Source organism: Gymnogyps californianus, unplaced genomic scaffold (genome assembly GCF_018139145.2).
Source record: "Gymnogyps californianus isolate 813 unplaced genomic scaffold, ASM1813914v2 HiC_scaffold_34, whole genome shotgun sequence".
In the NCBI taxonomy this organism is placed as follows: Eukaryota; Metazoa; Chordata; class Aves; order Accipitriformes; family Cathartidae; genus Gymnogyps; species Gymnogyps californianus.
The window spans coordinates 343,894-365,225 of NW_026114224.1; the positions used below are offsets into that span (position 1 = coordinate 343,894).

Consider the following 21,332-nt stretch of genomic DNA (forward strand, 5'->3'; position numbering starts at 1 on the left):
ATGTACGCAGGTGGGTGCGGGCGGGCCGGGACGCCCTGTCTCCTCGCCCCCACTACGCGGGGCGCCCAGCCCCCTGCCTGTCTCCCTGGACACGCACCCGCGTGGGCGCCCCATCCCCTGCCCCACGGGCCGCCCTGGCAGCGCCCACTCGCTGGCTGGGGGCGGCAGGGGCGTGTCACGGGGGGACCTGCCCCCCCCCAGCCCCCGATGGCTGGTGCGAGGGCTCATTCCCCGCCCCACCGCAGAGGGGCACGGCGCCCCCCTTCTGTGCCAGGCCCTTTGCACCGCCCCTCCCCCAGCACTTGCTCTGGGGGGATGTGACCCCCATCTTGCAGGATGTAGGAGGCTTGGCCCCCTGTCCTCCCCTTCTCCAGGGTTTGGGGGGTGCGGTGACCCTGCCACCCCTGTACCCTCCCTGAAATGCTGCCATGGGGGGGCGGGCGGCGGCGCTGGGGAGGGTCTCCTGCGTGTCACTGCAGGGAGCAAAGGCACAGCCTGGGGGTACTGGGGGTACCAGGACACCGGGGTCCCTTTTCTAGAGGAGGTTTCCAGATGCCTGGGTGCTGCCCCCACCCCCCTCCCCCGCTGTAGGGCCTTATGTGGGTGCTGCCCCTTCCCCAAAGCCTGGGCTGAGTCTCTCTGCTGCACAGAGACCTGCAGGGCCGTGCTGGGGCACCGACCGTGGGCACCGCAGCCCACCAGCCGTGGGCTTGATGCTGATATGTTTGCAGGGATAAGCAGGTGAGAGGTGCGCATCCCCTACCAGTGCTGGTGCTCCCGGTCCCCCCTCCACCAAGGATTAGGGCCAGTAGCAGCTGTTTGCCTTTTAGCTGTGGTTCCTCGATGGCATTTTATAGGTCACTGTTCTTCCCTCCCGCCCCAGACACCAGGATTAACAGGACAGGGGGGCTGGTGTAAGGGGAGGGCTGACAAAGGAAAGAAGGGGGCAGCAGCTGCCCCCAGTCCTGTTCTACTTCCCTGGGCACCTTCAGACCCCAGTGGTCCTGCCCCGTGGCCCCTGGGCACCCCCTGAGGACTCCTGCTGCTGCTTTATGGCTCTGAGCACCCTTGGGCCCCCCCAGTCCTTCCCCAGTGCCCTGCCAAGTCCTGTTGTCCCATTTGCTTCCCCCCCTCTCCTGGTGTGACCCCCCTGCCAGTGCCCACCACAGGTGTTCATGTGACGAGGGGGCACAATGAGCAGCGGTGATGACTGCACCAGAACAGACCGACCCGCGTGCCCATCGGCCATGCCCGTGCCTGTGGGTTGGGAGCGCAAGGTGGAGGAGGGCTCCGTGTGTTACATCAGGTAGGAGCAGCCCCCGATACCCCCACACCCCCCTCCCCAGCCCCGACTCACCCCCCCATGTCCCCCCAGCCCCAGCGGCACCGCGCTGACCTCGCTGGAGCAGACTTGCACCTACCTCCTGGCTGATGGGACCTGCAAGTGTGGCCTTGAGTTTCCACTCAACATGCACAAGGTGTGTGGGGGGATATCAGGTGTGGGACGGGGGGGGCTGCACTGGGGGCACTCCCTGGACACAGGGGGCTGCAAGGGATGACTCTGGCTGCAGGAGGGAGAGATGTGGCTGCCCCGTGCTGGGTGGGTCTGGGGGGTCCCTCTGGGGTGGCTGGTCACCACTCTCAGCCTGCCCTGTCCCTGCAGGTGTTTAACTTCGACCCGGGGGTGGCGGTGGCTGGGCGAGGGGCTCCTGGGGCCCAGGGCCAGCAGGACATGACCAAACTCTGCAATCACCGCCAGAAAACAGCGGCCGTGGCCACACTGTACCGCAGCATGGAGGGCGCCCCAGGCCCCTGCTGTCCAGGCACAGGTACCAGGGTCCCCTAGTACACTAATCTCTGGCCCATCTTTCCCCAAGTTCCCACTGGCATACCCACCTTGTCCATGTCACCCCATACGTCTCCTGGTCATGCTTGTCCACACGTCTCCTGGTCATGCTTGTCCAGTTCCAGAGCCTTCCTGTCTCCCTTGTACGTCCTGGGTTCTCACTATCCATCCCAGTCCCTTCGGTGCTGTCCTGGTTTCCCCACATTTCCCAGGGCTCCCCCGTCTTCTCTGTCACATCCTGCCCCCTCGGTCTTTCCTGTCCCCTGCCTTCCCGTCCATCCCAGTTTAGGGATAGGGGTGCCCAGGCCCTGCTGGTGCCCGCTTGACCCCTGTGTCCCCGTGGTTCCCCACAGGTCCTGGCCTGAGCCCGCTGCTCTCAGCAGAGGGGCACCTGGCCATGGCCCCCAGCACCGGCATCCCCTCGCCCAGCACTGTCGGCAGCTTCCCCAGGGTCCCCTGGGGGGCGAAGACCCCGGAGGCCACATCTGCCCCCACAGGGACCTGGCTCATCGCCCCACCCGTTCTGCAGCCCCACAACATTGTCCCTGGGGCCAACGGTAGCCCCAAGAGCCGCCCACCTGCCAGCCCCTGCTTTGGCCTCTGCTTGACCCTGCCAGATGTGGTGACCCCCCCCAGATTCCCTGTGGTGCCCCTCACTGAGGGCACCTGGAGCCAGCGCCCCACAGGCAGGACTAGCAGCTGGGCAGCCCTGTCGCAGGGGGTGACTGGAGAAAGCCCAGAGCTGGGGGGGCCGGGGCCGTGCCTGCCGGCCACCACCAGTGCCCCCCAGGCAGGCAAGGTCGATTCTCCTGTCAGCGATGCCTTAACCAGCCAAAACAGCAATAACCCGCCAGTGCCCTTAGATGCTGTCCCTGAGGGCAGGGGCTTTTTGGGGCTGCCGCCAGCGAGCACCCCCTTCCCCACCAGCAGCCTGCTGAGCTTGGCTGCCAAGGCCCAGCTGGGCAGCCCTGACCCCGTGCCCACCCCGAGCACTTTACCCTGCTGCCTGCTCCCCGCCAGCATGCTGCTCTCTCTCATAGGCGAGTGGGCTCTGGGCAGGGGGGTGTGGTGGCCCCGGCGCCCGGACCCCCAGGACCCGGCAGTTCACAGGGTGCCCCCCGAGCCCAGGGGGACACACCCCCCAGGGATCAGGCAGCCTCTGGCAGCCCTGCTGAGCCTGCTGGGTACTCAGGGCTGCCCTGGGGGGGGAGGCCCAGGGCAGCCCAGCCTCCTCCTGGGCCCCCTGCCTGCCACCAACAATTCGCCCTGCCCTGGCACTGGGCACCGGGACTTCAGCGGGCAGCTCCTGGGTCTCTTCGGGCAACTGGCGGCATCTTCCGAACCTACCTTGGGGACCTCCCTGTGGTCAAAAGCCTCTGGCCGTAATGGCGGCCCAGGTATGTGGGGCAGTGCCCGTGGGGCTGGGCAGCTGGTGGGGAGCAGGGCTGCGGCAGATGTCCCTCAATCAGCTGGGGACGGACCCTGGCCCGGGGAGTCTGCAGCAGCGGTGCTGGGGGCGTTCGTGGCCCCAGGGAGCCCCTTGTGGCTGTGGGGCCAGGGGGAAGGCAGTGGGACCCAGTGGGATGTGGCTGTGGGTCCGTGCTGCGGGTGGTGGGACCTGATAGGATGTGACCATGGATCTCGAGGGATGTGGTGGGACCTGGTGGGATGTGGCCATAGGTTCATGCTGGGGGTGGTGGGATGTGGCTGTGGGTCTTGCAGGATGTGGTGGGTTGCATTCATGGGCTTGCAGCAGATGTGGCTGTGGCAGCCTCATGCTCTGACCTGTCCCCTGCAGGTGCTGCAGCTTCTGCAGGTGTCCCCAACAGTGCTGTGGCCCCAGGGGCTGGCAGTAATGGGGAGGGGGATGCTGGGGGGGCACTGGGCTGCCCGCTGCCCCCTGCAACCAAGCCTGTAGCCTTTGTGGGGCAGGAGCAGGCACTGGCACTGGGGGGCTCCCTGCCACCAGGCCTCCTCCTGGGAACGCTGCCCTTAATAGCACTGGGCCAGCAGCCATCAGCCTGCGGTGGGGATCTGGAGGGGCCCAGCCTGCCCTCCCTGCTGGTGGCCTCGCTGCTCTCACTGCCCCTGCTGCCCCTCGGCATCCCCCTGCCCGCCCTGGACCTGCTGCCCTCGCCGGGGACCTTGCTCTCCACCTTGCTGCCCCTGCCCCCCGGGCCAGGGGAGAGGAGCCGTGAGGCACCAGTGCCCGGCCCTGAGGGCTGTGCGGTGCTGCCCGCCCGGCCCCTGCTCTTCTCTGCACTGCCCGCCTCGCTCGCCCTCCCCCCCAAGCCTGCCCCTGCCGCCCCCCTGGTGAGGCCAGACCCTTTGCTCCCTGGGAAGGGGAAGGAGGGATTGCCCTAGGGTAGGGAGGAGAGTGATGGGGGGAGGGTTATTTGCCCCTTGCAGGGAGGAGGGTGATGGGGGGGAGTTTCCCCCCTACGAAGGGAGGAGGGCGATGGGTGGAATTATTTGCCCGCTCTAGGGGGGAGGGTGATGGTACCTGGGGGATTTCACCCCGCAAATGTGTGATGTTGGGTGTGTATTTAACCCTGGGGAAGAGGAAGGAGTGTATTTCCTGAAGTGCAGTAGCAGGGGAACATCGTCCCCAGGGCACTGGCAGGAGAGAGATTTGTCCCTGGGATGGGGGCAAGGGAGGGTATTTGCCCTAGAGAGGAGAGTGGTGGAAGGTGTTAGCATCCAGATTGGGGTAGAGGATGAATAGCTGCCCTTGGGGAGGAAGGTGGGGATATTTCTGTGCCCCCTGGAGAGCAGAGTCTTTGCCCTGGGGAGGAGGGTGCAGGAGGGTGCTTGCCCCCAGGGCAGGGGAGGAGGATGAGGAGGATGGGTTGGTTTTGCCCTGGTGGTGAGGCCTGGGAGTGTCTCTGCCCCATGTCTTGAGGGTGCCCCAAACTTGCCCCTCTTGCCAGCAGTCTAGCCTTGCCAGCCCCTCTGTGGCACCTACCTCGACTGGCACCCCCCCCATGACTACTGAGGCCCCATGCAGGGAGGGCCAGGCCCCCAGCAGCCCCATGGGCAGCCCAGAGCACCTCAACCTGCTGGGGCCCCATCTGGGCAGCTCCTGGCTCAGCGCCATGCTGCTGGGTGAGTGGGGCCGGGGGACTGGGCGCCTTGGAGGCACTCCTGGGCATTGGTGGAGGGACTGCTTGGACAAGGGGTGCGGGGTGCCCAAGGGGGCACCAGGGGCATGCTGCATGCCAGGGGGGCAGAGGGTGCCCCTGGAACCCGGGTAACATCCTGCCTCTTCCTTGTCCCCCCCAGGCAACCTACCGGCACTGAGCCCCCTGCTACAGAATCAGCTACTGCTGCCCCCCACACTGCACCCTCTGGGACTGTTGCTGGGCACCGCCAGCCCCCTGGCCGGCCTGCTCCACAGCCTGCAGGTGGGCTGCTGGGGCAGGGGCATGAGGGGCCAGGAGGGCTGGAAGGGCCCTGGGATTTGGGGGGACGTGTGGGGGTGGTGGGACCAGGAGGTGTTGAACGGTAATTTGTGAAGGGCATGGGAGGACACGGGAAAGGATGGGAGGAGGCCTAGGGTTGTTGGAGGGGGTAATGGAGGGACTTGGGGACCATGTGGAGTCTGGGGGTGTTAGGAGGATGGGGACCTTTGGAGGCTGAGTCTGAGGGTGTTAGGAGGATGGGGGGCTTTGGAGGCTTGGGGGTGTTGGTATGATATGGGGGTTCTGGGGGTGATGGGGAGACACAAATGGAATAGGCGAACACGGGAGTGCAGGGAGGATACACAGGAACAGGCTGGGCAGGAGGGAGGGTATGGGGGTTGTATGGGACAAGGAGGGATGTGGGGGGACACATGGGGGGTTTGCTGACCCTCACTGCCCCCCAACAGCTGAGCCCCAGGTTCGGCTCCCCTGAGAAGTCGGCAACACCGTTGAGTCCCAGTGCTGGAGGCTCCCCCAGCCCCCCTGCACCTCCCGGCCTTCCTGAGGGCACTTCAAGTGCCTTAGAGCCCCCTGTGCCCTGTCAGGCTGAGCCAGTTAGCTCCAGACCCAGTGGGGGTGCCTGGGGGTGCCCCACCTCACGGTCCCCCCTCAAGCGGGGCCACCAGCAGGCCGAGGGGCTCAACAGGGAGACACCATCTCTTTGTGAGCCCCCCAGCACCTAGACCCCCCGGCGTGGGGCTGGCCGGGGGGGCTGGGGCACTCAGCGGCACTTCAACAGGCAGGCAGGCAACAGGGGTGAGAAGGGGCTTCCCTCAGCAGCCCCCCCGGCCCCCCACCCTGCCTGGCACTGCAACGGGGACATCCTGGCTGCTGAGCAGCAGCATGGAGTGGAGGAGATCAAGGTACTGGGACCTACTGGGAGCTATTGAGGAATACTAGATCCTGCTGGAGGGATACTGGGAGCCCTTGGGTTGGATATAAGGACCCACTGGATGCCAGTGGGGATATACTGGGAGGCACTGGGTACAACCTTTGGGTACAGTTGTGGGTATACTGGGGGCCATTGCATGCCACTGGGAAGTATTGGGGGACACTGGGAGTGTGTGCTGGGGTGGGGCATATCATGGGGGAGCAATAGAGAGATACTGGGACCCACTGGGGACACTTGGGGGCCTTGGGGAGGGCAACTGGGAGGGCACTGGGAGTAGGTGCTAGGGTGAAGCCAGGACTGTGGGAGCTGTAGGGAGGCACTGGGTGGACTGGGAGACACTGGGGTACTGGGGATCCCCATGCTGACCCACTCCTTACACAGGGGAACTCCTTGCATCTGCGCCCATCCTGCCAGGGCTGGAGGAGGAAGGCCAGGTGAGCGTGGGGGACACAGGGAGCCTTGCCACATCCCCCCCCCACACCTGACCCCCTGGTCCTTGCAGCACCCCTGGGCCCAGCGCCCACCTGGAAACACTGCAGCGGAGGGGGCTCAGCGCCAACCCAGGGGCCGGCCCCACCGTAAGTGGGGACAGGGACACTGAGGGGGGGTGGGAGGGGGGGGATGACAAGAGGGGAAGGGAGACTGGGAGAGGGGTGGGGGAGACACAGGTGTCTGCTCCCAACTCCCCTATAATCTGCCCCCCTAGGGGGACCTGGCTGTGGCTGGGTGCCCCATCAAGAACCAACGGAGGAAGCTGCTGACATGACAGTGCCAGGGTTGGGGCATCCTCAGGACCCACCTATGGATCAGGGGAGTCACAGCCCCCCCCTCCACTGCTGCAGGCCACAGGCACCCCCAGCACATCTTGTTTTGGCTGCGGGCATGTCCTGATCACCTGGGTTCCCCCCTGGCAGTGGGGGGGAGGAGGCTCCACTGGAGTGTGGGGTTACTCCAAGCACAGGGCAACAGCCCCCTCCCCAGATGAAACACTTCTGAAGCCATTTTCCATATGGAGGGGTCAACGGTGCCCCTGCCTCGGGGAAGCCCCCATGGTGGGGGGACAGGATTGGTGCTAGGGGATGCAGCCGGGGGGCAGGGCAGGGGCTACTCCCTGCCCCGGGGGGCCTGCTGCCCCCCTGTTACCTCAGGCCCAGGGGTGTTGTGGACCCAGGGCCAGGTCTGCTCAGGGTTAGTTTTGCGTGAGGTTCTGCCTCACCAAAAATGAGGTTTCCCCCCTTCCCATCCCCCAGGACCAGCAAGAATCATCTCTGCCAGCCTGGGGGGCCATGCACCCCTGCCCCGGGCCGTCCCCACCCATTCGGGATTGTCCTCATCACCCCCCCCTCCCCCCCCCCCCACCCTTTGCCCCATGGGTGGCAACGAGGAGACGTTCCCCCCATGGGTCGCAGCTTTCCAACAGAGCGATTGGATTTCGGGCAAGGAGGAGGCTGCGGTGGGGGCTGGGGGTGGTTTATGCACAATTAAAAGATGCATTTAAAACCCGGCAGCTGGGCCCCACTCATGCCCTAAGGAGATGCCAATGCAGATGCACTTTGAGCTGGGCTGTCTATTGATGTAAATTCAGATTTGGGGGGGGCCACAGAGATCCCCCTGAGTGGGAAGGGGGGGGGTGGGATTCCCAGGGACTTATAGGGCCTGGGGGGGACAGGGATGCCTGGGGGATCTCCGGGGTGCTCTCACTTCTGCATCCACTTTATGCAGGCTTCTGTGTCAGCCAACTTGTTTTCTGCGATGGCCAGGTTTTCCATCATTCTGTGTGATCTGTAGGGGGGTAAAGGGGGAAGGAGGGTGGGCAGGATGGGGACCCCATCCACTCCAGTGGTGCTGGTGAGACCCACCTCCACCATCAGCACAGCATTCTCCGAGAGCATCAGCTACTACCTGCCCGGTGTCCAGTACTTGCCCAAACTGCGCAAGAACAAGCTTCATGGCTGGAGAGAGGTGAAAGCTCAGCACTGGGTAGTGCTGGTGTCACCCGCAGATGTCCCCAGTCGCACCACACCACTGTCCCCAGCATCCCCTCCAGCCTTTCGCCTTGCTCGTGCAGGGCCACGAGGGTCACCAGTGTCTCCTGAGGTGGGCTGTCCAGTTGGGGTGGAGACAGCAGCGAGTGGCTGCAGGCAGATCCCAGCGTTAGGGTGGCCAATGGACAGGTTCTTGCCTCCTCCTTGCACTTCCCAGAGGTGAAAAAGTTGGAGCAAGTTTAGGAGGAGAGGGGAGAGAGACAAAAGTTTAGAAGGTTTGTCCCATGCATGGCCCACTGTCACCCATGTCCCAGCACCCAGGACTGCTGCCAGGGTCGCCTGCCAGCCCTGTGCAAGGGCTTAGGAGCCTTACGGGGGGGGAGGTGTGTGGAGGCAATGGCAGCAGCAGGGTCAGTGGCTGCGCAAGTGAGGGCAGCTGTGGGCTGGCCCTCTTGGCCGGTCACCCCAGGACTCACAATTTCATACTCCCTGGACTTGTAGCCTGGTATCCTGGTCTTGCTAATGCTGTCAGAGAAATCTGGAAGCAGAAGAGCAGGGGGTTGCCCCAAAATACTGAGGGTGGCTGTGCCTTCCATGGAGTCGGCTCAGTGACCCAGGGTCCTCACAGACCACCCTTCCCTACCCCCCCGGCTCACCCCCATGCTTGCTGCCCAGGCACTTGCCCCTGAACTTCTCACAGGCAGCGTTGGGGTTGATGATGTGCTCCACAAAGATGCTGATTAGCTCCTGCGCACGGTGCCCAGCGTTAAGGAGGAGGCAGCCATGAGGGTTTGTTGGCAGAGCTGTTGCCTCTCTGCTCCGGCCTTTAAAGAAGCTGCTAAAGCAGGGTAATGTTCACCATTTTGTTACTAATAATGAAGCAAAATCCTCTGTCAGGGAGTGTCTTTATGGGATGCTCGAAACCAAGATGTGGAGCTATTTTACAGCCCGTGACACCTTTTGCTACATTGATGTGCTGTCAGAGCTTATAAAGAGCTGTAACCAGAGCTTTTCCAGAGCTGTCAGAGCCAGGCCTGTGGACGTGAACACTCCAGACTCAGCAAGGGTTTGGAAAACCAGAGGTGGGGGTGTGTTTGAAACTAAAGAACCTGTGCCTCTTCTCCAAAAGAGAGACCATGTCAGGGCATCTAGAAAAAACAAGAGATTTGAGAAAGGTTATGAGCAGAAATTCACAGGTGCAATTTTCATAGTAGCGGAAAGTGTGAGGACAGATGCCTGTGTACTGCTTAAGAGACATTCCCACATATCCTGTCACTGGATACCAGGGAGAAGAGCTCAGCACCTCCCTCTCCAGATCCCCTCCTCAGGAAGCTGTAGAGAGCCATGAGGTCACCCCTCAGCCTTCTTTTCTCCAAACTAGACAAACCCAGACTCCTCAGCTGCTCCTCACAGGACATTCCTTCCAGCCGTGTCACCAGCTTTGTTGCCCTCCTCTGGACACATTCAAGTATCTTCACATCCTTCTTAAATTCTGGGGCCTAGAACTGCACACAGTATTCAAAGTGAGGCTGCACCAATGCTGAATACAGCGGGATAATCACCTCTTTTGACTGGCTGGTTATGCTGTGTTTAATGCACCCCAGGATGCAGTTTTCCCTCTTGGCTTCTTCACGAAGAATGGAGTGCCCTGACAGTGCTCAGGAGAATGCCTGTTATGTTTGTTTCACAGGGAATAAAACAGCAGTCTTAAAAACCTGCCACTGCCTTGGATAGCAGAGCCCCAAACTCAAGTACTTAGAAATATTAATAACGGGAATTAGTATACCTGACATTAGGAGGCCATTTATATCTATTTAAACTAATGTATGGAGACAGCTGTTATGATGGCTTAATTAAGCATTTGAAGATAGGTACTCTGTGAAGTATTCCAGGTATGTCAGCTATGCCATCTTTCTTCAGATCTCATAATTTTTAAATCAAGGATTTCTGATGCCTTTGGATGAACAGTGCAGTATTGTAGCAATGGCAGTAAGAACTTTCTCAGTCATCTCCAACTCAGCCTATGTTTCCATCAGCTTTTCTCAGATGATAATTACTGTACTGCAAACCCAACCTCTGGAAATTCCAAGTGTTCATTTGAAAGCATGTGAAATTCTCTCCAAATTAGGAATCAAATATCCCCTCTTCATTGACTTGCCAAGAAACAAATGAAAACCCAGAAAGACATTCAACAGGCCCTAACAAGCGTAAGGATTCAATATTTTTAAAAAAATGTAATAATGCTCAGTGAAACCAACTTGAAACAATACTAAAGTTAATCATGAAACTGCAAATTATTTATTTTTGTGGCGATCCATACAGTGTACATGTCTGTAGATGTCTTCAGTCTACTTCTGAAGGAAATCAGAAGCCAAATTCTCAGCCAAGAAAAAGGCATGCCACCATTTTTTATTCATGTTTCTTTCTGGTTTCCTTTTATAGCATCAGAAAGTAATTATTCTTTTAGCAATATTTAATTAGTAGAAAGAGTAGAAAATCATTCAGTTTTCTGTACATCACACTCTAGTTTTGTTTTCAATAAACTTTTACAGTGTATCAGCCTTAATCACTTTATGCAGACAGCAACATACAAGTCCTTTGACAGGCAGAGGTCCACCTGTAAAGGCTGTCTGTGGCACTTACCACAAAAAAGGGAAGGTGGAAGATGTTGGAGGACCTGGTCCCTCTCCTGGCAGAAGCTGTCAAACTCCAGGCAGGAAGATAGTTTTGTGAGAATTTGGGGAGTTTTAACAGTGAATTAGAGCAGGGAATTGCCTTTTTGCACTTGGGCGTTGCCAGCTGCTGATGGCAGTGACCTGCAGTGCTTCAGAACAGGCTGTAGTTCCACGTGGGTTAGTCCAGAGGCAGTGCTCTGTCAATATTGCACAATATCGCACAAACTGAGACTCCCTGATTCCCATCCATAAGTTGATTCGTTGACTGGAGAGCCAAGGAGTGATCAGCAGGACTCACTCACTTTTTAACAGCCCCATATGGCCAGTGCTGAAAGTCTAATGGAGAATGGAGACTAACAGTAGACTATCGTGGCCTGAATGAGGTCACGCTGCCACTGAGGGGTGCTGTGCCAGACATGCTAGAACTTCAATACAAATTGGAGTCAAAGGCAGCCAAGCGGTACGCTACAATTGATATTGCTAATGCATTTTTCTCAATCCCTTTGGCAGCAGAGTGCCGGCCACAGTTTCCTTTCACTTGGAGAGGCGCCTACTACACCTGGAATCGACTGCCCCAGGGGTGGAAACATAGCCCCACCATTTGCCATGGACTAATCCAGACTGCACTGGAACAGGGTGAAGCTCCGGAACACCTGCAATACATTGATGACATCATCATATGGGGCAACACAGCAGAAGTTGTTCTTGAGAAAGGGGAGAAAATAATCCAAATCCTTCTGAAGGCCAGTTTTGCCATAAAACAAAGTAAGGTGAAGGGACCTGCACAGGAGATTCAGTTTTTAGGAATAAAATAGCAAGACGGACGTCATCAGATCCCAATGGATGTGGTCCATTGGGACCTGACAACAGCAGCCATGTCTCCACCAACTAATAAAAAGGAAACACAAGCTTTCTTAGGCACTGTGGTTTTTTGGAGAATGCATATTCCAAATTACAGTCTGATTGTAAGCCCTCTCTATCAAGTGACCCGGAAGAAGAACGATTTTAAATGGGGCCCTGAGCAACAACAAGCCTTTGAACAAATTAAACAGGAGGTTGTTCATGCAGTAGCCCTTGGGCCAGTCCGGGCAGGACAAGATATTAAAAATGTGCTCTATACCGCAGCCAGGGAGAATGGCCCTACGTGGACTCTGGCAGAAAGCACCTGGGGAGACCCGAGGTCGACCTCTAGGGTTTTGGAGTTGGGGATACAGAGGATCTGAGGCCCACTATCCTCCAACTGAAAAAGAGATACTGGCAGCATATGAAGGAGTTTGAGCTGCCTCAGAAGTAGTTGGTACTGAAACACAGCTCCTATTAGCACCCCGACTGCCAGTGCTAGGCTGGGTGTTCAAAGGGAAGGTCCCTTCTACACATCATGCAACTGATGCTACGTGGAGTAAGTGGGTTGCACTGATCACACAACCAAGTTGAACAGGAAATCCCAGTCGCCCAGGAATTTTGGAAGTGATCATGGACTGGCCAGAAGGCAAAGATTTTGGAATATCACCAGAGGAGGAGGTGACGCATGCTGAAGAGGCCCCACTGTATAATAAAGTGCCAGAAAATGAGAGGCAATATGCCCTGTTCACTGATGGGTCCTGTCGCATTGTAGGAAAGCATTGGAGGTTGAAGGCGGCTATATGGAGTCCTATACGACAAGTTGCAGAGACTGCTGAAGGAGAAGGTGAATCGAGTCAGTTTGCGGAGGTGAAAGCAATCCACCTGGCTTTAGACATTGGTGAACGAGAAAAGTGGCCAGTGCTCTGTCTCTACACTGACTCATGGATGGTGGCAACGCTCTGTGGGGGTGGTTGCAGCAATGGAAGCGGAGTAACTGGCAACACAAAGGTAAACCAATCTGGGCTGCTGCACTGTGGCAAGATATTGTGTCCCGGCTAGAGAATCTGGTTATAAAAGTACGTCATGTAGATGCCCACGTACCCAAGAGCTGGGCCACTGAAGAACATCAAAACAATCAGCAGGTGGATCAGGCTGCTAAAATTGAAGTGGCTCAGGTGGATCTGGACTGGCAACATAAGGGTGAATTATTTATAGCTCAGTGGGCCCATGACACCACAGGCCATCAAAGAAGAGATGCAACGTATAGATGGGCTCATGATCGAGGGGTGGACCTGACCATGGACACCAGATCTCATCCCTCTGACCCACCCCACGGGTCCCCTACTCGCTGGCTGGTGCATCTTGGTGCTCCCTGCAAACAAGCAGCACTCACGCATTTGTCCCGCAGGCACGCCACACTTGCACATCTCCCCAGGTGCCAGCACGGACCCTCTGCCCGCCTGATACCCCAGTCCGGACCCGAGGCCCCCCTAGTCACCGGATGGTCCAGCTTGAAGTTTGCTGGTGAATGCACACGCGCACCCCATGCACACCAGCTTTGGGGAAGATACAGACACTCACAGAGCCTCTCACTCGCCTCACTCATGCCGGTCCCCCCCAGGAGGTGGTTTTCAGGACACGCACCGTTCCCGCCCCAGTGCCTGGTGGCCGAGACCCCCACGCGCTCCAGTAGCTGCGCTGAGACCCCCCCACTCACTCCACTAGCTGCACTGGGACCCACTCCAGTAGCTGGCACCACAAGCCAGGGGTGCCTACACCCCGTGGTTGACTCCAGTAGCTGGCACCCAGTCCACCCACGCCAGCCCCCCAGTAGCCTTTCAGGTCACATACACACAGGATAGAGAGTGAGATTACCCGGAGAGATAGTTAAGAAAAGATTGAATAAGAAGATATAAGAAGACAGGACAGACATCATCTGTGTCCTGCTACCAATCCCTTGTCTCTGGAGACTCTGGTGTCATCAGGTCGTCATCTGAAACTTCTTCAACGAGATTAGAGGGGACGAGTCCTCTTGTGCCGTCGGTCAGCTCTCCCACATACCAACCGTCTTCATCCACGTCTCCAAAGATGTAAACATATTGTCCAGCAACTAGAGGAAGCTCTAGTTCAGGCCGCTCATTGGGACCATCGAAAGGATCATAGCTGTATCGAGCCATGAATGCTCGAAGCTCTGCCGGTTGTTTTCTCACAGCCTCCAGGAGGATGGCTCCCAGGAGGTCTACTCCCAGGGCAGCCTGGTGCGGCCTGGAAACGATACGGTTGGATCTTTCTCTTTCCAGCCGTTCAAGTTCCTGAAACAGCTGCTGGTGTTGTTCGTTTAGCCTCTGATACTGATCGTTCCGTTCAGTCAGCTGGGCTCGAAACAGTTGCAGGGTTTCTTTGTGTTCCCTGCATACTTCTGTCTGCGCCCTCTGCAAACGCTCGACTTCCTCTTCTTTCCTCTGGAGCGCTAACTTTGTCTCCTCATGTTCCTTCTCCAGCTGTTGACTTCTTTCTGCCGTTTCTCTCATGGCTTTCAGTTTGCGCTCTGCCTCTGCCAGCTGCGTTTGAAGACAGATGTTCTCGCAGAATCTCGCTCCTTTGCCACTCGCCTGAGTTGCCCTTTCTGTCAAACCCACCTGCCCACGGAGGCGAGCACTTTCTTCAGCCAGTCGGGTGTTTTCATTTGTCATCTCCGTAAGCTGCACCTGTAACTCCTCACAAGTTCGGCAGTGGGTGCTCACGTAATGGGAGCCCTCTTCATCTGCAGCCACGTAGGCCTGAAGCTCCTCAGCCGCCTTCTGTGAGAAGTCATCCTGCTTGTCCTGTGCCAGCAAAGCTCCGGCAGGCTCTCCCGTTTCTCCAGCCCTCTGCTGAGGAAACGATGTCATACACAGTTCCTCAGTGGAGCTTTGGATGGGCAGTGGCACTTGAGTATTGATCAGGCGATCGATGGTCTGCAGTTGCCTGGCTCTTTCTTGCAGCTGCTTGCTAATGAGACCCAGCTTAGCAGTCTTCTGTTTGATCCTCTCCCGCTCCTCCCGCACTTCAGGAGAGCTTGCCTTCCTCAGAAGACGGTTCTCCTCTTGAAGGACACTGCATCGCCTCTCGAGGTCCTTCAGGGCGCTCCGGAGGTGGGCGTTCTGCTCCAGCAGCCTGCTGTGACTGCTACCAGGCAGCCAGTCCTCCTGCTGCCCTACAGTCTGAACACCCACCTCTGCCACAGACCGCCCGCTGCCGGTCCTTCCTTGCGGCGGGCAGTCCAAGCAGTGCGGCGCCAAGTCTTGCCCCACAGCCTCGAGCAAAACCTCCACGCTGTTCCCTTCCTTCCGGAGGCGAGTGTCTTTTAAGCTCTGGCGGGTTTCCCGCTGCCCTTCTCCATCGCAGGAGGAAGAGGCCATGAGGCTCTCCAAAGAGCAGGGCCCGATGGCCCCGGTGCCCAGGAGGGTCTGCAGGCGGTGCCAGGCCGTAGCCTTGGCCCTGGCCTCGTGGCAGGAAGCGGGCTGCTCGCCCTCGAACCGCTCCAAGATGTACTTTAGGAAGAGTCTCCTCTGCAGCAGCAGTTCATCTTGGAGGCGGAGGATGTGAGCAGCCTGCTCGCCATTGGTCTCCCAGGGCAGCTTGCTGAGGACGTCCTGGAGCTTACCGCGGGCCTCGCTGCTGCTCCAGTCTCTTCTCACCAGCTCCTTGGCCAGCTGCTGCTGCAGGTCCCGTGCCTGACGGACGGCGTCGTCACGCTGCTGCTGCAGCGTCCCCTGCACCTCGCGCAGCTCAGCCTCCTTCGAGCGCAGCAGCTGGCGGATCTCCACCGCCCGCTGCCGCTGGTTCAGCTCCCGCAGCCGCTGGAGCTCCCGTGCCTGCCGCTGCTCGCACGTGGAGTGTAGCCGTTCAGCCAGGAGCCGCCGATCCCGCTCTGCTGCCTCTTTCAGCTCGCGAGTTTCAGCGGCGAAGCGGCGGCGCAGCTCTTGGGAGCGGAGTCGCTCAGCCTCCAGCTCAGCCCGCAGCCTCTCCAGCTGCCGCTTGTGCTCGTCCTTCTGCACCGGGCCCCGGCAGGGCAAGGGGTGGCTGCGTGCCACGGGCCCCCGTCCCGCACCGTCCTGGCTCATGGCTGCAGGGATGGCAACCAAACGCTGCCACCAACAGCCACCAACGTCGCGCGTCACTCCCTCTCAGCAGCTGCTGCCTCCCTTGACCATGCAGGAGCGCAGACAGCGTCTGCAATCAGCCGGGGGTGGGCGAATATGGCCTTATACGTGTGTCCTGGCCCTGACCACACAAAGGAGGGGCGGGGCCGCACGGCCTGATAAGGTATGTCCTGGCCCCGAGTACACAAAATTTGTGTCATCTAATGCCATCTCCTGTGACTGTGCAGTTGTGTTCATCGTCTTGTTGAGTCCTTTTGACTAGTCTGGCTTGGAACATCATGAGACATTTTGGTGATTTTAATTAAAAAAGACACCTTCTCTCACTTTGAGGGTCCAAAGCCTCCTGCAGCTCGAAGCCTCCCCTGGAGTGCCCAAAGCCCTATATTTGGGACCAAAGCTTCATTTCTGGGGGCCGTAGAGCAACCAAGAAGTTCCTCTCCTTTTCAGGGTCCAAAGCATCATTTGTAGCACCTAGCCCACCCTTTTGAGTGCCCAGCGCCTCATTTTTAGGGTCCAAACCTGTCTTCTCTTACCCCTAGCCTTTTTTTAGGGCCCACAGTTTCCATTTGAGGGTCTAAACCCTAAAGACGGAGCTAGTGGCCTGGCAACGTCCGCCCAGGAGTCCGTGGGGAGTCAGTGGACCCAGGACAGCCAATCGCATTTGAGGAGGTGGGGGCAAGGCACCTGATTGATATGGAACCAACGAATCAAGCTTCGAGGCCTGCAGGAAAGGTGGCAAGAGTCGAAAAAGCTGGGCAACGTGTGGGGGCGGGGCACGCCGGCTCCAGCAGTCACGCCTGGCAGGAGAGCAGCACACGGATGATTGATAAACTGTCTGACCCATCATTTGATAGGAGGAGCAAAGAGGGAAATCCCAGGCAGCCAATCAGAGAGAGCGTCACCTCAGGTGAAGGGCAGCACTTCACAGCATAGCAGCCTGACCACCGGTGGGCCAATGAGAGCGAGCATCACCTCAGGGAAGGGCAGGCCCCAAACCAGGTCAGAGTGACAGCCCAGTCGGCCAATCAGAGAGAGCATCACCTCAGGTGAACTGCACCTGGGCAGCCTGACCACATAGGGGCCAATCAGAGGCAGCCCTCGGGGAAGGGCAGGCCCCGCACCAGGGCAGAGTAACAGCCTAGGGGACCAATCGGAGGCAGCATCGCCTCAGCGGAGGAGACTGACAGCCCTCCTGACCTATGCCGGTGAAGACCGATGTGAGGAGAAGGCGGGCTCTGCCGGCAGCCAGGCCAAGCTTTGACATGGTGCATGTGGGGCCTGCCCGGAGGCCCAGCAGCCCCCAGACCAGGCCTGGGGCCCCTCTTCCCCCCTTCCACCCCTCCCCCCTCGCTCACCTCCCCCTGCCTCCCCCATGTTCTGGAACCCCCTGTCTCCATGGGAGCTGCCGGCTCACAGACAGTCAGTATCCCGTGGCCGTGCCACTAGACAGCCGCCGTGGGCCACCAGGCTTCTCGCCGCCATCGTCGCCGGCATCCGACCGAAGGTGACGAGGACGTGACGGTGAGGCCACCAGGATGGCGGTGGGGTGGACGAGGATGGGTGTTCCCCTCTGAACACTGATATTCTTGACCCATAACAAAAAGGACACACAGGCAGTGACAGGGAGGTGTTGGCTAGACCCTGTGCCGGGCAGGAACTCAGCTGAAGCAACGCAGGCATCTCATCCGCAGCCGGAAGCCCTTGGGCTGAAGCGGGATTCACCTCTCCCCGTGCAACCCACAGACCCGCAGTATTAAGGGAGGTCAAGACTGGCCACCGCTTCCAGCCACTCCAGCCCAGGACCCCTCCTGCTGTGCCGCTGGAGCCCAGTACAAACCAGTAGCACCCACTATGGTCCTGCCCATCTCCTGGAGCCCAGCCTGGTGCCTGAGGATCCGACGTCTTTGCCCAGGCTGAGGGATGCAGCTGCCACTTTTCTGCTTGCAGGTGGAACGTGTAGCGAAGCTGAGCGCGTGTCCCAGAGATGCACGCACACAGACACACACAGGCAGAGGACACTGACACGGCCAGTCACACCGACTGCCAGAGATGAGGCACTGCTGTCAACAGCACCCACGTGCAGGACTCCCATAAAACACAGACACAGACAGCCACGTCCCCTCCTCCTCCTCTTGGGCTGGCAGAGACAGGAGGTCACCCGTGCAGGCACACACACGACACTCTCTGTGTTCACAAGCACACGCATGGCCACGGATCCCTCGCGTACTGGCACGGCCCCTCTGTCCCCACGGTACCCCTGCCCAGATCTCGTCCCTCTGACCCACCCCACGGGTCCCCTACTCGCTGGCTGGTGCATCTTGGTGCTCCCTGCAAACAAGCAGCACTCACGCATTTGTCCCGCAGGCACGCCACACTTGCACATCTCCCCAGGTGCCAGCACGGACCCTCTGCCCGCCTGATACCCCAGTCCGGACCCGAGGCCCCCCTAGTCACCGGATGGTCCAGCTTGAAGTTTGCTGGTGAATGCACACGCGCACCCCATGCACACCAGCTTTGGGGAAGATACAGACACTCACAGAGCCTCTCACTCGCCTCACTCATGCCGGTCCCCCCCAGGAGGTGGTTTTCAGGACACGCACCGTTCCCGCCCCAGTGCCTGGTGGCCGAGACCCCCACGCGCTCCAGTAGCTGCGCTGAGACCCCCCCACTCACTCCACTAGCTGCACTGGGACCCACTCCAGTAGCTGGCACCACAAGCCAGGGGTGCCTACACCCCGTGGTTGACTCCAGTAGCTGGCACCCAGTCCACCCACGCCAGCCCCCCAGTAGCCTTTCAGGTCACATACACACAGGATAGAGAGTGAGATTACCCGGAGAGATAGTTAAGAAAAGATTGAATAAGAAGATATAAGAAGACAGGACAGACATCATCTGTGTCCTGCTACCAATCCCTTGTCTCTGGAGACTCTGGTGTCATCAGGTCGTCATCTGAAACTTCTTCAACGAGATTAGAGGGGACGAGTCCTCTTGTGCCATCGGTCAGCTCTCCCACATACCAACCGTCTTCATCCACGTCTCCAAAGATGTAAACATATTGTCCAGCAACTAGAGGAAGCTCTAGTTCAGGCCGCTCATTGGGACCATCGAAAGGATCATAGCTGTATCGAGCCATGAATGCTCGAAGCTCTGCCGGTTGTTTTCTCACAGCCTCCAGGAGGATGGCTCCCAGGAGGTCTACTCCCAGGGCAGCCTGGTGCGGCCTGGAAACGATACGGTTGGATCTTTCTCTTTCCAGCCGTTCAAGTTCCTGAAACAGCTGCTGGTGTTGTTCGTTTAGCCTCTGATACTGATCGTTCCGTTCAGTCAGCTGGGCTCGAAACAGTTGCAGGGTTTCTTTGTGTTCCCTGCATACTTCTGTCTGCGCCCTCTGCAAACGCTCGACTTCCTCTTCTTTCCTCTGGAGCGCTAACTTTGTCTCCTCATGTTCCTTCTCCAGCTGTTGACTTCTTTCTGCCGTTTCTCTCATGGCTTTCAGTTTGCGCTCTGCCTCTGCCAGCTGCGTTTGAAGACAGATGTTCTCGCAGAATCTCGCTCCTTTGCCACTCGCCTGAGTTGCCCTTTCTGTCAAACCCACCTGCCCACGGAGGCGAGCACTTTCTTCAGCCAGTCGGGTGTTTTCATTTGTCATCTCCGTAAGCTGCACCTGTAACTCCTCACAAGTTCGGCAGTGGGTGCTCACGTAATGGGAGCCCTCTTCATCTGCAGCCACGTAGGCCTGAAGCTCCTCAGCCGCCTTCTGTGAGAAGTCATCCTGCTTGTCCTGTGCCAGCAAAGCTCCGGCAGGCTCTCCCGTTTCTCCAGCCCTCTGCTGAGGAAACGATGTCATACACAGTTCCTCAGTGGAGCTTTGGATGGGCAGTGGCACTTGAGTATTGATCAGGCGATCGATGGTCTGCAGTTGCCTGGCTCTTTCTTGCAGCTGCTTGCTAATGAGACCCAGCTTAGCAGTCTTCTGTTTGATCCTCTCCCGCTCCTCCCGCACTTCAGGAGAGCTTGCCTTCCTCAGAAGACGGTTCTCCTCTTGAAGGACACTGCATCGCCTCTCGAGGTCCTTCAGGGCGCTCCGGAGGTGGGCGTTCTGCTCCAGCAGCCTGCTGTGACTGCTACCAGGCAGCCAGTCCTCCTGCTGCCCTACAGTCTGAACACCCACCTCTGCCACAGACTGCCCGCTGCCGGTCCTTCCTTGCGGCGGGCAGTCCAAGCAGTGCGGCGCCAAGTCTTGCCCCACAGCCTCGAGCAAAACCTCCACGCTGTTCCCTTCCTTCCGGAGGCGAGTGTCTTTTAAGCTCTGGCGGGTTTCCCGCTGCCCTTCTCCATCGCAGGAGGAAGAGGCCATGAGGCTCTCCAAAGAGCAGGGCCCGATGGCCCCGGTGCCCAGGAGGGTCTGCAGGCGGTGCCAGGCCGTAGCCTTGGCCCTGGCCTCGTGGCAGGAAGCGGGCTGCTCGCCCTCGAACCGCTCCAAGATGTACTTTAGGAAGAGTCTCCTCTGCAGCAGCAGTTCATCTTGGAGGCGGAGGATGTGAGCAGCCTGCTCGCCATTGGTCTCCCAGGGCAGCTTGCTGAGGACGTCCTGGAGCTTACCGCGGGCCTCGCTGCTGCTCCAGTCTCTTCTCACCAGCTCCTTGGCCAGCTGCTGCTGCAGGTCCCGTGCCTGACGGACGGCGTCGTCACGCTGCTGCTGCAGCGTCCCCTGCACCTCGCGCAGCTCAGCCTCCTTCGAGCGCAGCAGCTGGCGGATCTCCACCGCCCGCTGCCGCTGGTTCAGCTCCCGCAGCCGCTGGAGCTCCCGTGCCTGCCGCTGCTCGCACGTGGAGTGTAGCCGTTCAGCCAGGAGCCGCCGATCCCGCTCTGCTGCCTCCTTCAGCTCGCGAGTTTCAGCGGCGAAGCGGCGGCGCAGCTCTTGGGAGCGGAGTCGCTCAGCCTCCAGCTCAGCCCGCAGCCTCTCCAGCTGCCGCTTGTGCTCGTCCTTCTGCACCGGGCCCCGGCAGGGCAAGGGGTGGCTGCGTGCCACGGGCCCCCGTCCCGCACCGTCCTGGCTCATGGCTGCAGGGATGGCAACCAAACGCTGCCACCAACAGCCACCAACGTCGCGCGTCACTCCCTCTCAGCAGCTGCTGCCTCCCTTGACCATGCAGGAGCGCAGACAGCGTCTGCAATCAGCCGGGGGTGGGCGAGTATGGCCTTATACGTGTGTCCTGGCCCTGACCACACAAAGGAGGGGCGGGGCCGCACGGCCTGATAAGGTATGTCCTGGCCCCGAGTACACAAAATTTGTGTCATCTAATGCCATCTCCTGTGACTGTGCAGTTGTGTTCATCGTCTTGTTGAGTCCTTTTGACTAGTCTGGCTTGGAACATCATGAGACATTTTAGTGATGTGTCAAACCTCCTCTTGAGGTGTAAGAGCTGCCAGTTTTCCTCTCTAGACCCTCATAGTCTATTGCATAATTACATCACTCTGGGGC

General features: G+C 59.1%; 1 protein-coding gene across 1 annotated transcript; it reads left to right on the forward strand.

Annotated features, from left to right (window-relative positions):
• Positions 1–1,094: 1,094 nt before the first annotated feature.
• On the forward strand, positions 1,095–5,990 carry MBD6 (methyl-CpG binding domain protein 6). Its single transcript, XM_050914263.1, has 5 exons — positions 1,095–1,306; positions 1,376–1,478; positions 1,664–1,829; positions 5,129–5,250; positions 5,715–5,990. The coding sequence occupies exons 1-5, from the start codon at positions 1,194–1,196 to the stop codon at positions 5,988–5,990; spliced, it is 780 nt and encodes a 259-aa protein (XP_050770220.1). The 5' UTR covers positions 1,095–1,193.
• The last annotated feature ends 15,342 nt before the right edge of the window (positions 5,991–21,332 follow it).

Bases quoted from the DNA above. Each gene is read 5' to 3' on its own strand.
- MBD6 (XM_050914263.1), top strand. From the start codon at position 1,194: ATGAGCAGCGGTGATGACTGCACCAGAACAGACCGACCCGCGTGCCCA. The intron at 1,479-1,663 runs GTGTGTGGGGGG...CTGTCCCTGCAG, and splicing joins TTCCACTCAACATGCACAAG to GTGTTTAACTTCGACCCGGG. The intron at 5,251-5,714 runs GTGGGCTGCTGG...GCCCCCCAACAG, and splicing joins GCCTGCTCCACAGCCTGCAG to CTGAGCCCCAGGTTCGGCTC.